Below are 15334 nucleotides of genomic sequence, written 5' to 3' on the forward strand. Positions count from 1 at the left end.
TTGTGCTGGGTTTTTTTTTTTTAAATTTTTATTTTATAGACAAATGACCAAAATGTTATGTTCTTTAAGAGCTACATTACTTCTGGGATGGGTTATTTTTAATTTGCTAGTGTTGGTACAGTACATACACGCTTATAAAAAAAATCTCACAAGTTATTGTTCTACTATAAAACAAACAAGGTGTTTTGAAAGTTTAAATGTTAACTTTTTAACAAGAAAGTTACCAAAGACAAGATATCTGCTATTTAGTATTTATCTACAGAAGTACAGCTTTATTTTTACTTAGATTTACAACTGGCAGATGTAGCATGATAAAAACCTCTATTTCCACAGAAATCAGAATGAAACCATAAATGTTGAATGCTAATGTGAATTTATCATGAGATAAAGGGTACAAGTGAGAATTAAAAACTGATACTAAAACTTTCAAAAAGGCTGAATTAGCTTAGCAAACTTTCCACCAAATCAGTTTTATCTCTTCTATTGGAAGTAGAAATTTGAACCCTAGTTGCTGTTTATCCTTTAGAAAAACTCCCTCATGTTAGTAAGGAAAATGCAGGGGTTATTCTGACCAACTGTAGACAATATTCAGTCAGTGAATTCCTCAATATTTTACGACTAGCTTGATTATATAATTTACGTGATGTCTCACCTATGTCTAAGACTGTTATATATTGCTCAGGAAAATAATGCCTATAGATTGTGTTTATTTGTCTAACCAAAATCATATCAGAACATTAACAAGAAATTCAACTAGGCAATAAAAACCAACTGGCTTTAGGTCTAAATGACTGGAAATAGCTTTATCCATAATGTTCATTCAGCTATTTTATTAGGCTCACTAAACATTAAGATACCCTACATTAGCAATAAAAATTTTACTTTATAATGTAGGCAAAGTAGACTGGGAAAGAAATAATTTAAGTAATTTTGTTCTTTATTTTCATCTCTTTCCCTCTACATACATACTAAATTTTGGCATGAGGAACAATATAGCAGTAAAAGCATTAGTGGCAGTGTTGCACTTTATTTAGTCCTTGAATTTCTAGCAAGCCTTTCCATTCAGCTTGAGTCGTTTGGCTTTTTTGTTTGTTTGGGGTTTTTTTTTTTTTTACTTCATTTTAGGTATTCACCATATGTCACAAACCTTAACACAAATTCACTGCACAGAATTTAAGAGCTTGTAGTTCACTGTAATCTTCTTAATATGTTAAAAAAAAAGATAAAGCCCAACAAAAAGGTCAGTCATATACATATGCAGGTTGATCTCATCTTTTACCTTGCTGTCTTTGGAAGCAGTAGCACCACTCATTGTTAGATATCAAACTGTCTTTGTATGTGTCACAAGAATTGAAGAATGCCCTGGTGCATGGCTCGTTCTTGTCAAGGTAAATGCTTCCAAGTTCTGACTGGTCCAACAACAGGTCATAGTTCGTATCAAGCCTATTAAACATCCAGCCGAGGGAGTCTTTGCAAATTGGCAAAATGCTGGTATCAAATCCTAAGAGACAAAACAAAAACAATAAAAATTATCTAGGAGGAAAGCTGGAGCAGCTCTGATCCCAGCCACCACAAAAGAATGCTGCATCATGGAAATAGCTCTGGTGGTGCACAAATAACATAAATAAACAGTATATGCTATTGAAATGTACATAGAAATTATATGTCAGATTTACTTTTAAAGTGACTAAATTAATCTGCTAAAAAAATCAATCCAACATTCAGCCTCAGAACATTTATAAATATGAGTTTTTATGTCAGATGTTATATATATAGCACACACATTATGTACAGTAATAAATGATAGATTATGATTTCCTGGAAAAAAATACTGATGAGGAATTTAAGTGGTATTACAAACCAGGAGAATAAAGCTTAAGTGGTTTGCAAAGTTTACAGAACTAAGAAGAGAATAAATTCCAGGTAACTTGTACGAGTCCGTGCTTGTATGACTCCTGGCTGACATCTAGACCATGCATTTTACCTGTTCAGTGTGCAAGCTGCATCGCAAGAAGGTTTTCTTTTGTAATGGATTTCTGTAATATTGTGGTTAGTAGAAAACCTTCAGTGAACAGCTGAGACCTACCGTGCACAAGCTGGGAAAAGGTTTCCCTTCCTAATGCAATCAGGACAGAGCAGAGCAGGAAAGACTAAAATAAAGGGGACTAAGTAGAGGTGAATGCTTTTGTACTTGATTACAAAAGTGGTGATCTTGGTGAGCCTCATCTGGCTCCACAAAAGCCAGGAGACAGATTCAAGGCTTAACACTCTCTGTCCCGTCTCAAGTTGTAATACATTCCTGCTCACTGTGGTTACACAGACACGAGCAGAGCCCAGGTTAGGGCAGGATACAGAATCCCAGAATATCCTGAGTTGGAAGGGACCCATAAGAATCACCGAAGGCCAACTCCTGGCCCTGGGGAACATGGGGAAGGTACTAAAGGTATTTTGATAAACCTAGGAACACTGACTCTCATGTCACAACAAAAGGTATAAAAGAAAGAAATAAAGTACAACTGCAATGTTCCTGTGAAAGTTTGCATTATGAAGTCTCTTCCAGAAAGTGTTCTAAAGAATTTTATATAGAAATGTGGGGAGGGGGAAGCAACATGAATCCTATTCCTAGAAACTATCAGTTTCCTAATAGATTGATGGATCAGATGAAATTTGTTATTTGCCATTTTATTAACAGGAGTAACTGTTGGAGTAAAGCAGATAACTGAAAATAAAACAAAGTAATAAAGACCCACATATTTTATTGTGTATAAGGATAATTCTGTACAAAAGATTGAGTCAAAACCAATTTTCAGTCAGCAACACTGATGTGGTTCATTTAGAGACTTAATTTTAAGTAGAGATGGATTCATTAAAATTCCTGTTCAGAATGAATTCTATGCTGGATTTCTTCCAGACTCTTGCACTGAAGATGCCTTTGCATGAGCTAACCTGACACATGCAGAAATTCATTGGAAGAACCTTTCCTTTCTAGCAAGCTAGAACTATGGTTCAGGTTGTCAGCCTGTTCAACTATGCAGTTCAGCTTTATGGAACATTTTCTGAAATAATCTCAGGAATTAGACAAATTCTCAAGCCATCAGTGCTTTGAAGATATAAAAAATACTGTTTAAAACCACAAGTCTTTCCAGCTCTGGGTGTTCTTTCCTTACCCTAGGAGCAAGGAAAACCATATTGTTCTCATGAGTTCTGTCTGCACCTCAGGGTTTTCAAATATGCTTCAGCAGTGAAGATCAGGGAAATATAATTTATCACTGGATAATATCAGCTTGTCTCTTCATCAGTAAGGAATTTAGGATAGTCAGAATGAAATTAAAATCTTCAAGCTAAAATCTGAAGTTGCTTATTTTATTTACTTTTCTTTACAAAATTAGTCTTTCCCTCCCAAAATTTTGTACAGAGATTTGTTAATTTTAGTGTAATAATATCTTCCTATGCTAGTTACAGAAAAGCCACTTATAAGTAATGTTCTTTCAGACTTCTTGATTTTTTTAGGTTATTTTCAAAATTATTAGTGTATTAGACTTCAAATCATGATATTATTTCCAAGTCATAAGAAGATTCTCTATTTATTACCTTTGGCCTCTGGCTTTTCATCTTCTAACAGGACAAGGTGCACAAGTATTCTTCAGAAACAGACTGCCTGTTAGAAAAAATACCTGTGGGACTATGGTATTGCTTGTGCTCTGCATATGATGCATTAATTTTGTGTTCTATCACACAAAATTACTATAGAAATAGAATAAATAGACTTTAAACAGGTATATTAAATGTCACTTGATTTTTTAACTCTGCATGTTCTGATCCACAAGTGAAAAATAATGGTGGTGTTATTGTAGTATGGGGGTCAAACATGCTTTACCCCCTTGTGTCATCTGTTTAGACCCTAAATGGCCTGAGGAAAAGATTGAAGTGTGCATGTAGCATCTATAGCATCTATATTATTGATACTTTTAGATATATTATATTTGACCACATCTGGACCCAAAAGAGATTTTGGAAATAATACCCTATTATTTTTTGAAATAGCCTACTCTCGATTACATTCTGCTTTGGAAAAAAGTGTCAGTAAGACAAAATTACCTTACTCTTGTAAAAGCACAGCCATGTAGGCACCTGACACTTTTAACTTGTTAACAGCATACTGACAGTCGTGGCAGAACACTATGGTTTGGTTTGGTTAGGTATATTAATGATTGTAGGGAACAAAGTGGATTATTTAATAGCTGGAGAAACTCCAAAAAGCACCATCAAGGCATTATAAACTTCCACTACAGCTGGTCAGAAGTCCTTCCTTTGGTCAGAAGGACTGTGCTCAAGTCTTTTAATATATCCTGTTCTAAGTGCCACCAGTGACTGAAATATGAAAAAAACCTAAATAGAAAGAGACAACCAGAGAGGATGCCACAAATTGCTTCTTTGAATGCAGCATGGTTTTTCAGTGAGGAAGGAACTTTATGATAAGAATACAGTAAAGCCTAGGGGAGAAGGGTGACAAAACAAATTTTTAACTCCCCAAGGATAATGAACAGCTCCAGGGATCTGTTAGATTGGACTCTGAAATGGGAAGTTGCATTCAGGTGGCTTTCTCTTGCAGCTGTTATTCTGCACAGATGACCAAGTCTCATGTGCTAAGTGTAAAGTTATTATACATGATAAGAATTTCTTTGCAAGTTTGATTTGTAGCTGTAGCTTTCAGGCATCTCCAAAATAGGGACTGGACAGCCCTGGTATACTAAGGTATCAATATGGCTGGATGTCCTGATATACTTAGATATCAACAGACCTGATGTCTTGGACCTCCTATGACTTTGGAAACAGGCATGGAGGGATATTACTTGAGAATTTTGCTCTTCAAGAAGTTTTAGGAATTTTTAAATGGTATTAGAAAGGACATTACCATGTTAAATGGTTATCATATTTCATGTTTCTTTATGTGTTTACAGGGACATAATGACACAATATTTTCTTCTAAACAACAGACGTTCATTTTCATGAAACACTGTATGTATTTTGCTGTCTTAAATGAGAAATTTTGAAGTACAGAAATTTACATTACAGGAAAAACATACAGCACCAATGAAACCAGTTTTAAAAAAAATTGTACATCCCTAAATCTAGAAACAAACCAACAAAAAAACCTACTACTGAACAAATACTCATTCAATTGCTTCCTGTCTATAGATGGACTGCCTTCCTGCAGGAGCCTGTCAAATTATTATATATAAATATTGGCTATTTATAAAATCGAGTAAATACTGCACAAATAGCATGTTTAATAGCTAAACCCAGTATTTTTTCACAATTAGCTATACCCAATTCAAGTAACTGACCACAGTACTGAAACATGATCCACTGAACAGTTATTGTTCAAATGGGAAACAATGTAGGTATTTGCTGAATACCTCTTTTTTGAAAAGAAAAAGATGCAAATATAGGACAAACTGAATGTCTCTCATGTAACCATTTTGTAAAACATGATTTTTTTTATTTTAGCAAAAAGAAAATAACCATTCCAAAACCTATCACCGAACTTTGATCAAATTTAGAACCAGTAATAAGCTAATACTTAGTACAACATTCCAAATAATGGTACCATGATAAAAATCTAAGTCAAACATTTATGACAGCATGATGTCGACATGTAACTTAAAGTCAGTAATATACAGAAAACACAATTTTCCACAGATATTGTAATCTTCTACCTGTTGATGAAAAAGAACCTTGCAAAAACTATTCTTAGCCATCCAAATAAACTCTTGGTTCTATGTCTTAAAAAAATCAACTCTTGGTTCTATGTCTTAAAAAAATAATAGAATAGTATGCAATCTAAATTGTGCCTTAGATTTCATGTTCCTCCTAAAATATGTGCAGATTCTGTACAATGCCAAAGGAGAGAACTTTATGACTTTGAAGGCTTCCAAAACTGAGTGTCAAAAGATCCATAAGATTCTTGATTTTTAGCCTCACATATTAAAATCTTGGATCTTAAATCTAAATATAGTCTTTGATTGCTACTATAAAGTAAAAATTTGCAAACAAACTATCGACATAATAAATATGACTGTACTATATCCACATACACATCATGGTACAAATGCCTGTTTCAAGTAGAGATTGTAGGTCTTATCTAAACCACCCGGGAAAAAGCTAAGAGAAAAATCTCACTCTTTGAGGACTTTGTGTTTGCACTACATCTCACTGTATTCAAAGTATTAATTATGAACTTGACTTTTTTGCATTACATGGAATCAAATTTCTTGAAACACTGACTTGTTATTTATGCAGGACATAATACTTCACAGCTCTACAGTTGCGTCCTTTTTCCTTGCCCAAATTTCAAAGTAAGCATTCAGCAAGAAACAGGACCCTACACAATATCTCTGCAGTTTACCTTCAGCAGAGCAATGCACTAACCTACATAATTAGATACATTTTTTTTTCAACTATATAGTAAATTCTTACTTAAGGGCTGCAAAATTTGTATTTCTATTGTTTTCACTACTGCATGAGAAGCAGATCACATGCCAGTTATGGGCACCAACCAGAATGTAAATTGGAAATATACAGGTATAAATGTCATTTTTTTCATTATCAATAAAAAGTGGCACTACTGTATTACCACCATACCTCAGAAACAATTTTTCTCAATGTTAAGAAAAGTATTCCCAGATAAGACAGAGCTATCTTTAATTCATTCTGTTTCACAGAATTATTCACATTTTCTTAGCATGAAAAAAAATCATACAATGAAATGGCATTTCCAATTAAGTGAAATTAATGGATTTCTTGGAAAAAAAAAAGAAAGAAAAAGTAATGCGACAAACTGAAACAAACAAAAGCTAAAAAAATCTCAAATATTTAAAAAGCTAAAAATAAAATAAGTAAGGTAAGAAGCCAGTGGTGGCCAAGTTCTGTGAAACATACTCTGGAAGAATTCATAGTTTGCCCTTCTTATTAACGAAAGCTGGAGTTTTATGGCTTACAAAATCCAGTTTGACTCCCCTCTCAGCAGGGCTTTACTTTTGGAACTACTATGCACACTTCAACTGCCCTTCTAAAGAAACCATTTGACTATTTTATTTTAAAATGTAACTACTTTCCACAGCAAAAAAAAAAATCTATTTAAATATTTGAGGGGGTTAAAGACAAATTATGCCCCTACTGTTTCCACTTCATCAGTACTCCTGAGTCTTTTCCAGTTTCAAGTAAAACCTTAAAAATTCCTTTTTACTTACAAGCTTCTTTTCCATCTGTTTTTTGGTACCAGTACATACACTGACATCAACTAGCAAAGATGGGTCACACATAATTTAAGCTCCTTTATTTCATTTTTTTTAATTTGATGGCATTCACAAATTAAAGCATTGTGAGTGATAGCTGTTGTCCCAAATGATATTGAAAGTCTGAAGTGAACATTTTGTATTAGTACTAAGCCATAAATAGGAAACCAACTCCAGAAAAGCCCAAAGTTATAGTTTTGTACACATGCCTATTTAAAGCACACAAGAATAAGGCAGGTCTTAGCAATGGAAGAACAAAAGAACAGAAAAGGACCAAAGAAAACATCAAATAAGACAAGCAGAAATCACTTACTACTTCTTTCAGGCCTTTGAACCATCCTAGTCTTCTTATTCTGAATTCCACTTTCATGAAGTGCCTTAAACCAGTCTCTCAATCTGTTTGCAACTTCCCTGAATTCCAGGTCACTGCACACTGAAAAGCAAAATGCAGAGTTGTTTAATGTTTTTCTCCAGGGTGCTAAATAGAACTTTTCAAATTATGCTAAAAAAAATCCCCCAACCCCCACAAAACCCAAACCCCATATGATAATATGAACAGATATGTTCCACAGCTTTTTAAATTTATTTAATTCAGCTGCATTGCTTAGGTATGCCTTCAGAACCGAATAGAGGTTGTGAGAAATAAATACCTGCAGTATAAAGGAATTATAAAATTACAGATGCCAAGGAATACAAAACTTTCTTTGCAAACTACTATACACAGTTGTAGCACAGGTATTTTCACACCTTACTGCAGATGAGGCTGAGACACCCATGACAGTCTTTTGTCTTTTCATTTCCATGTTCATTAAGGTAATACTAATCCAAGCTCTACCAGAAGAGGTCAGAGGTGAAATTTAGGCAGATAATCATGAACACCCAACCTGCCTTCCTATGCTGAGGCATGAAAAGGGGGAATAGCATTGGCAGCAAAAGTGTTTCAATAATGTGCTGGAAGTTTGGAATACTTGGAATGGAGTTTCACAAGCCAAACCTGTGAACACATAATGGCAAACAGGCAACTGTACAGCCACTTGGTGATGGAATGGATGTGTTCTTTGACCAGAAATAGCAAAGGCAGAAAAAGCACACCAGACCAAAGAGAGCATCTGTAGTGCCAAGAGCAGCAGATTAGCAGAAGACTGGCTGAAGTGCTGTAAAGTACTGGCAGTTTGTACAGAAGCCAACAGAAGTAGGTATCAGAGAGAGATGTGCATTCAAGAGGCTTATTCACTGAGAAGACAAAGAAAGAGGATGCTTGAAGCAAGTAGATATCCCTCCCAGAACTCCATCTTCCCATTTGTTTGGGAAAAGCTAAGACAAAAGAAATAGCAGTATCTGGAAGATGACAAGCGCAGAAAAGACACCAAATGTATTCCTGCTCAGGTAACAAAATATCTTCCACTGCCATCCTCAATAGCTATAATTTCCAAATCGGGACCATTTTCCAGGTCTACCAGTAACTGAATAAGCTACAACCTGAAAGCTTGTACCTAAGTTGGCAGAGCTTCACAGTGACACCCTTGAAAATAAAGCTCCAGTTTGCTTACTTCTCCTTTATTTTGTAGCAATCCAACACATTTAGTGATATAGCTTTTTTAGCAGTTCATTAAATTAAACAACACTGTGAAACACCTATTTGTCTTTTGGAATAAGATAGAAACATGTCATTATGTCAACAACTATCAATGCCTGTACAACTGCATGCATCTAAGCAAGGGATTATTTATTCTTTACTGAAGTCCCTCTTGATACTTTGATTCTATCCATGAAAGACTAAAGTAGAATTCATCCATACATACATTTGCATATGTTACGGACTGACATTTTTATAAGTGTTGTATTTGTGCTTTTCTATTGTGTAACAGAACTATTTCATTTCTGATAATTTACAGGGAACTGGGGGAAAAAATAATGATAAATAGGCATGTGTACTAAAAAATGTATACAACAACCAGAAGAAAATGGTCTCCTGATCCAAGACTACGTATCTTAATTCAAATATGTGGGATTTCTATGTTTGCTATAATGACACGTCCTGTATCAACTCTTGCAATCAGCTGACAGGTCAGCACAAAGAATCAGCTGTTAACTTGGGACACTCTGCTCCTCTAATTTCTCCTTCCATTACAGCTGTATATTGGGTTTGTATGGGCAGGTTTTGGTAGCAGGAGGCTACAGGGGTGGCTTCTGTGAGAAGCTGCCAGAAGCTTCCTCCATGTCCAGCAGAGCCGATATCAGCCCACTCCAGGACAGACCCACTGCTGGCCAAGGCCAAGACTCTCAGGAATGAGAGAACATATTTATGTTCAACTTCCTGATCTGTAACAGAGATGGTCGACCTGAAAATCCATTCACCAGAATGCTACTTGCCATTGAAACATGATGAAAAATTATATTAATTAGTTAATACATACTAAAAACTGTTTAGAAACTTTTCATCCCGGTGATGAGCTTGTAAAGATACAGAGTAGTGAAATTATTGTACAAATTTGTCTGTACTGATTTAAAATAGGTCAAGATGAGGTAATTCAGATCTATTCAGACTATTATTTAACCTGATAGACTGGGAGATGAATCTTTAATGCTGAAAGACAGACAGTAAAGGTTGTAGAAGGTTAGACAGTAATCAAAAAATGCATATTAAATCACATGAATCCACTGAGGAACCTGCCAAGAAGTACTTCTGTTTTTGTATAATGCCAATGCAAAGCAATCCTGCTATTACAATCAATTTTAGTAGCCATTAAGGGAATTAGTACAAGGTAATGCAAAGTCACTAGCTCAACGGTTACTGGAGTCTACTGTCATTTCAAGCAATAAGACTGTCTTCTAAAATTAGCAGCTATGGCTATGCAAAAAAATGAAGGCATCAGAGAATTTATAGGTACTTAATCCAGATATAACTATATGATAAATATTATTTAAATGTTAGGTGGAACCAACTATTCAATCTGTTTTCACATACAGTAAATGTTATGATTTTTGTTGGCATTTGAATATACTTTACAGATTGGAAGTAAAATATTTGAAAATGCTGTATCAGCCTGAGTTCTTTAAGTGCCTTTACACTCAAGCTAATTAATGAAGTAAAAATAGCGTTACTGAAAGCTGTAAAGACATGAAGAACGTGTTTTAGCACTAGCACAATGTACTGAAATCCCTAACAAATTTAAACCAGTCTTAGCTTCTTGACATAAGAGAAAGTAAGTTATTTTAACAGTGCTTCTTTTTTATGTAAACACAGACACAGAAAAAAATTATCTCTAGCTTAGTAAGTATTGAATGGACATAATAAGCACACTGCAATACTGTTATATCAAAGAGTAGCTTTTGCTAAGTGAAGGATCAAAAGAATGATTTAGGAAAAAAAAAAGAAATGAGAAACACACCACAAATGATGCAGATGATCTTCCTCAGCACACACAATCTCATTCAATTTGGCATAACTATACTCATAAATTCATGTATACAATAACCAGGAAGTAAATATAAAGAGAGTATATAGAAAACTTGAAGAACAGGGTACACATCAACCATGTTTTAGAGTCAACTAGTAATTACCCCATGTGAGATGGGCAACTGATCAGTCAGTGTGCTGAAGCAAGACTTCTTGCTATTCAAACTTTTTCAACATATTAGAATCACTGCATATGACTTACAAAAGCATTGCAATCAAAGAACAATATATTGGTCAATAATATTTGTTAAAAGGGACCTCCAGAAGTAGTTCAGTCTTACTCTCTGCTAAAAGTAGGTCTAATTACATCAGGCTGCTCAGGGCAGTGTCAAGTCATTCATGTCCTGTGACCATCAGACAATTCATGTGAGGGCTCCTCAGTGCTTGAGAGACAACCCCTCTTTGAAAGGAACTACTATCAACTGTTTTGTAGCTCTACTGTTTTCCCTGAAAAGTACAAGAGTATTTCCTCATGCTGTAACTTGAGGATTGCACCCATCTGTCCAGGATTGCTAGACACCCAGAAAGCTGGTTAGAGCAGCAATTCTGAATCAGCTGTGAGCAGGATTATTAGGAGCTGTCCACAGCTGATGCTCATGTAGCCCAATGCCCTTTGACAGCATTACCTACCAGTCATATATCATCACATGGCTGCACAGAAAATGTTGAGCATCTGTTCCAGCATAGGCATTTAAATGTTCTTCTGAAAATACAGTAACCCTGAAACTGCCATCAGATCTCAGTGCTGCCTTTGAAGACATTATCTACTACAGTAAGCTGGAACATTATAGCACATGTAACTACTCAGTGACAGTACTCTGCAAGGCTGCCATTCTGCAGAGGCTTGTGAATTTAGCCCTGAGGAACTGATTACTCCGACTGAAAATTCCTGGCTCCAGAATATGGGCTAGTACCCATGTGGCTAACTCTGAATGCCTAAGAATTGTATGCAAGTGACTTACAATTCCTGAAATATAGAGCAGCACTTCTAGCTCCGCATCATCTGTCACAAATGGGAAGAGTAACATACGGCAAAAAGAAATGTGCTAGAAAAACCCAATAAATTTGGCAGAAGGACAAAAATCCCTCCAAACCTGTAACTAAAGGATGGGACAGACATTTCAGTCATCTTTTTACCATCCTGGATGTACCATTAGAACTGGTTTGTTTTTTTAAAAAAAGGCTCTAAACTGAAAAAATTTCATGCATATATTTATATTTCTATAAGCTGATATTTATCAGCCATCTGTTACCTCTAGGGCCTGTGATTTTAAGAAGATAATACCTTGAAATTAACAAATAAAAGCATTCTGATTTCCTTACTGTTTAACTAAACATAATGAATTTGCTACTTTGGTTAGTCTATGTTATGAGATAATTAATACAAATGCTGCAGATACCATATCAGGGAACTGCAGCTGCTTATTCTTACTGCCTCAAATTAATGTTCCATACAGACATTCTGCACATGATTAATGCTTCATAAAATGCAAAATGATTTCAATAAATTACATTTTCATAAAATAAATCTGATCTTTTTGTGTCCTCACAGTTTTTAAAGACTTCACATTTAAATATAATAATAATTTCTGAGTGCAGGAAAAATAGTAGTAACCACAACATACACAATTTATGCGCCAAGTTACTGTCTTTATCTTAAAATATGTGGACCTACAAAGACATTGCAATTAAGTAAGACAATACTGATTCTCTCAGAAGTCTCTCACAGACCTATTGTGGAATTTGCAAATTTATCTTCTGAAGGACAGTCAATGTATATGGCTTCCTTTGCTAACTGCTGCTAACCGTTAGTGTTGGCTATCATTTCGCATCATGGTCTGTTATTCCAAACTATTAACTTCTGAGGATGAAAACAATGTTATTAATCTGTAAATTGCAGAGTTATGAACACAGACAGCAAAAGATAGCAAAGAGATGTTCCACTGTAATATGCTATATGCCAAGATAATTTTCAAATATCTCTGTATATTCAATTGAAACTGGTATTTCATGTAATTAAAGATATGGGAAGTATCAAATAGGGACAGACCAAAAATTGTGTTAGTGGTGAAAGCTTTTAAGGAAACCATAACCCATAGGTATGGTAGTTTTCAAAATTCAGTTTTAAGGATTCCTGAAAGCACTACACAGCTCTGGGACATAGTATGGACATTTTCTTCCCTTCAAGATCATGACTGACAGAGACCTGCAAAGACTTCCTGCATTTGACACACAATCCCTTGAAACAGAGTAGACAAAGGTAAAAAGATCACTGAATCATGCTCTTTATAAAGAAAATTTAAAAATATGTATATATTATTTTACCATTTCAAATTAGTTATTTTCTGGACTCAGAAATGTTCTGTCCTGATAAAAGACTTTAAAAGTGCATTACATCAGGTAACCATGCACAGAACCTAGAAGGGACTGATAGACCTTTCTGTTGTGAGAGAAGATTATTGCTCCTCATTATGACTATCTACTGGTTTGCACCTTTTCTTGGAAGGGCAGGAGAATTGAACAGTGGGTTGAAGAATCACCCTTTAACAGAAATTAACTACAATCTGCTCTGCAAGTGTCTGACATAAAGGAATCTTACATCATATTGGATCCCACTGAAGTCTAACAGATCCAAGGCTGCATTGCAGAAATTTATTTTTTTCATATTTTGATTTGTGATCTGACGCTTTAAACCGCTTTGTATTTACTCTAACCATTTGCTTGTGTGTTTTTCTTGAATGTTTAATCACTAACATTGCTGTCAATCACAAAATTGTTCATTAAAGAGCACAGCTGCCTGTAGACCTTTTAGAGAGGACCAAGAGGGAAGAATTACTCCAATTTAATTAATTATTTGCATCTTCCCTAAAGTAAGGCCAACAGAGGTAGACAAACTCTTTCTCTACGACTGGGGAAAACTATGACAGTTAATCCATTATACAGTAATGTAACAGCAGGACTCAAGTCCCTTGGCCCAGAATTGACAGGCAGCGAGATGCAAACTCTACTACACTACCACCACCTCAGTGAAATCAGAATGCTGGTTAAGTAAATGTCATCTGCAGCTGTGTCTCCACACAAATTCTATAATCAAGAGTGTAAGGAGAAATGCAGAAACTAATGAGTTCTAAAAAAACATGGTTAGGGCACAAATACCCAAAATGTTTACAAATGCATATATGAAATATGTTAGCAAAGTGCAATTATGCTTTGCTAGTCTATGCATTCAGCAGTAAATGGATTGTTCATGAATGTCTGATGTAGATCAGGGAATTTTTACAAGCTGTAAATGAATATTCATACAGATAGGAATTTATTTAGCCTTGGTAATTTCTAATGTGGTTATTCCTGTATGTATTTTAAATCCAAAAATCTTGCATTATCAACAATGATCTTCAGATGTGTTACAGAGAACCTTTAACACACACAGTGTGACAAACCAACATCAGATCCAAAGCAGACACCATGAGGGGTCAGTCTTGGTATCATGATAGGTTTCAGAAAATTCTTTTCCAGCCACAGTCTTTCTGCTGGCTACCTGCATGCAGCGCTGCCCATGCCGGAAGTTTTCAAAAGGAACTGCTTACAGAAAGCACAAATCAGCATCATGTGCATGCAAAACAGAACAAAGCCCTCTTAAAATCCTTACCCTATTGAAATCCGGAGTAAAATTATTGCTGACTTCAGTACAACCAGAATTTCACCCTCAATTTGCTGCTGTCCAGACCAAGTACTTGCTTCTTTGAAGAGGAAAGGGATGCTAACACTGATCAGTTATGATTGTTTGAACAATTCTGTTGACATTTTTCACAATGCAAAATTACATTTAATAAATTTTGCAGTCTCTTAAAAGAAAAGAAAAATACAACCTTTTTGTTTAAAGAAATATGACATCATATTTTGAAACAAATCTACACAAGAAAATGTGTTGCATTTTAGACAAAATCTATATAATTAGAATGTACATTGTTCTCCCACATGGTGATTAAGAACCTTTCAAGGCAAAAAGAGTATGGGCAATTAGAGATGCCAGGTAGTAATCTATTCAGTTATAATTTCACTTGTTAATCATAAGCCATGAAAGGCATTTATACTAACTGCTTGTGCTGATTATCAGCACTGTTGCCTACAGCTGAAAAGAACTGCCAAGTATCATGAACTGTGAGCCTCTTCACCACTGCATCTGAGACTTCCAAACTACTGTCCTAATAATGGCATCACTGTTTTGCACTGTTTACAAAATCTGTAGAAGTCCTTAAACTATCAGTGACATCAGCAAGAGTCTGAAAATAATGCATCAGTACTTGAGACTTAAAAGTGAAAAAAAAATCAGTATTACAATTATTTTAAGACATAATGAAATACCTACTGATAATGGTTTTGAAGATATCCTAGTAAAAACAGCAAGAAACATTTATAGTGCAAAATTATGTCTATTTCTCACATAGATTCTTCTTTTCTCTGTCAAAAGACTTTTAACATCATTTTCTAGCTGTTATTCCTTTTGCTACTGAAATTCAATTTCATATATGTTTCTCTTCTGCCTTTTTTGGGCTGTGCTCTTAGAAGTATTTTG

The 15334-nt window shown here is 35.1% G+C and overlaps 1 protein-coding gene across 2 annotated transcripts in view; it reads right to left on the reverse strand.

Annotated features, from left to right (window-relative positions):
• The window catches only part of SPOCK3 (SPARC (osteonectin), cwcv and kazal like domains proteoglycan 3), a 163745-nt gene that overhangs the window by 9270 nt on the left and 139141 nt on the right, over positions 1–15334 (reverse strand). For both annotated transcript variants that reach the window (XM_053976232.1, XM_053976233.1), the window contains exons 7-8: positions 7612–7731; positions 1280–1501 (exon numbers count right to left, since the gene is read on the reverse strand). In XM_053976232.1, the coding sequence (XP_053832207.1) occupies positions 1280–1501; positions 7612–7731 (342 nt within the window). The remainder of the gene's footprint in view (positions 1–1279; positions 1502–7611; positions 7732–15334) is intronic.

Source organism: Vidua macroura, chromosome 4 (genome assembly GCF_024509145.1).
Source record: "Vidua macroura isolate BioBank_ID:100142 chromosome 4, ASM2450914v1, whole genome shotgun sequence".
Classification (NCBI taxonomy): domain Eukaryota; kingdom Metazoa; phylum Chordata; class Aves; order Passeriformes; family Viduidae; genus Vidua; species Vidua macroura.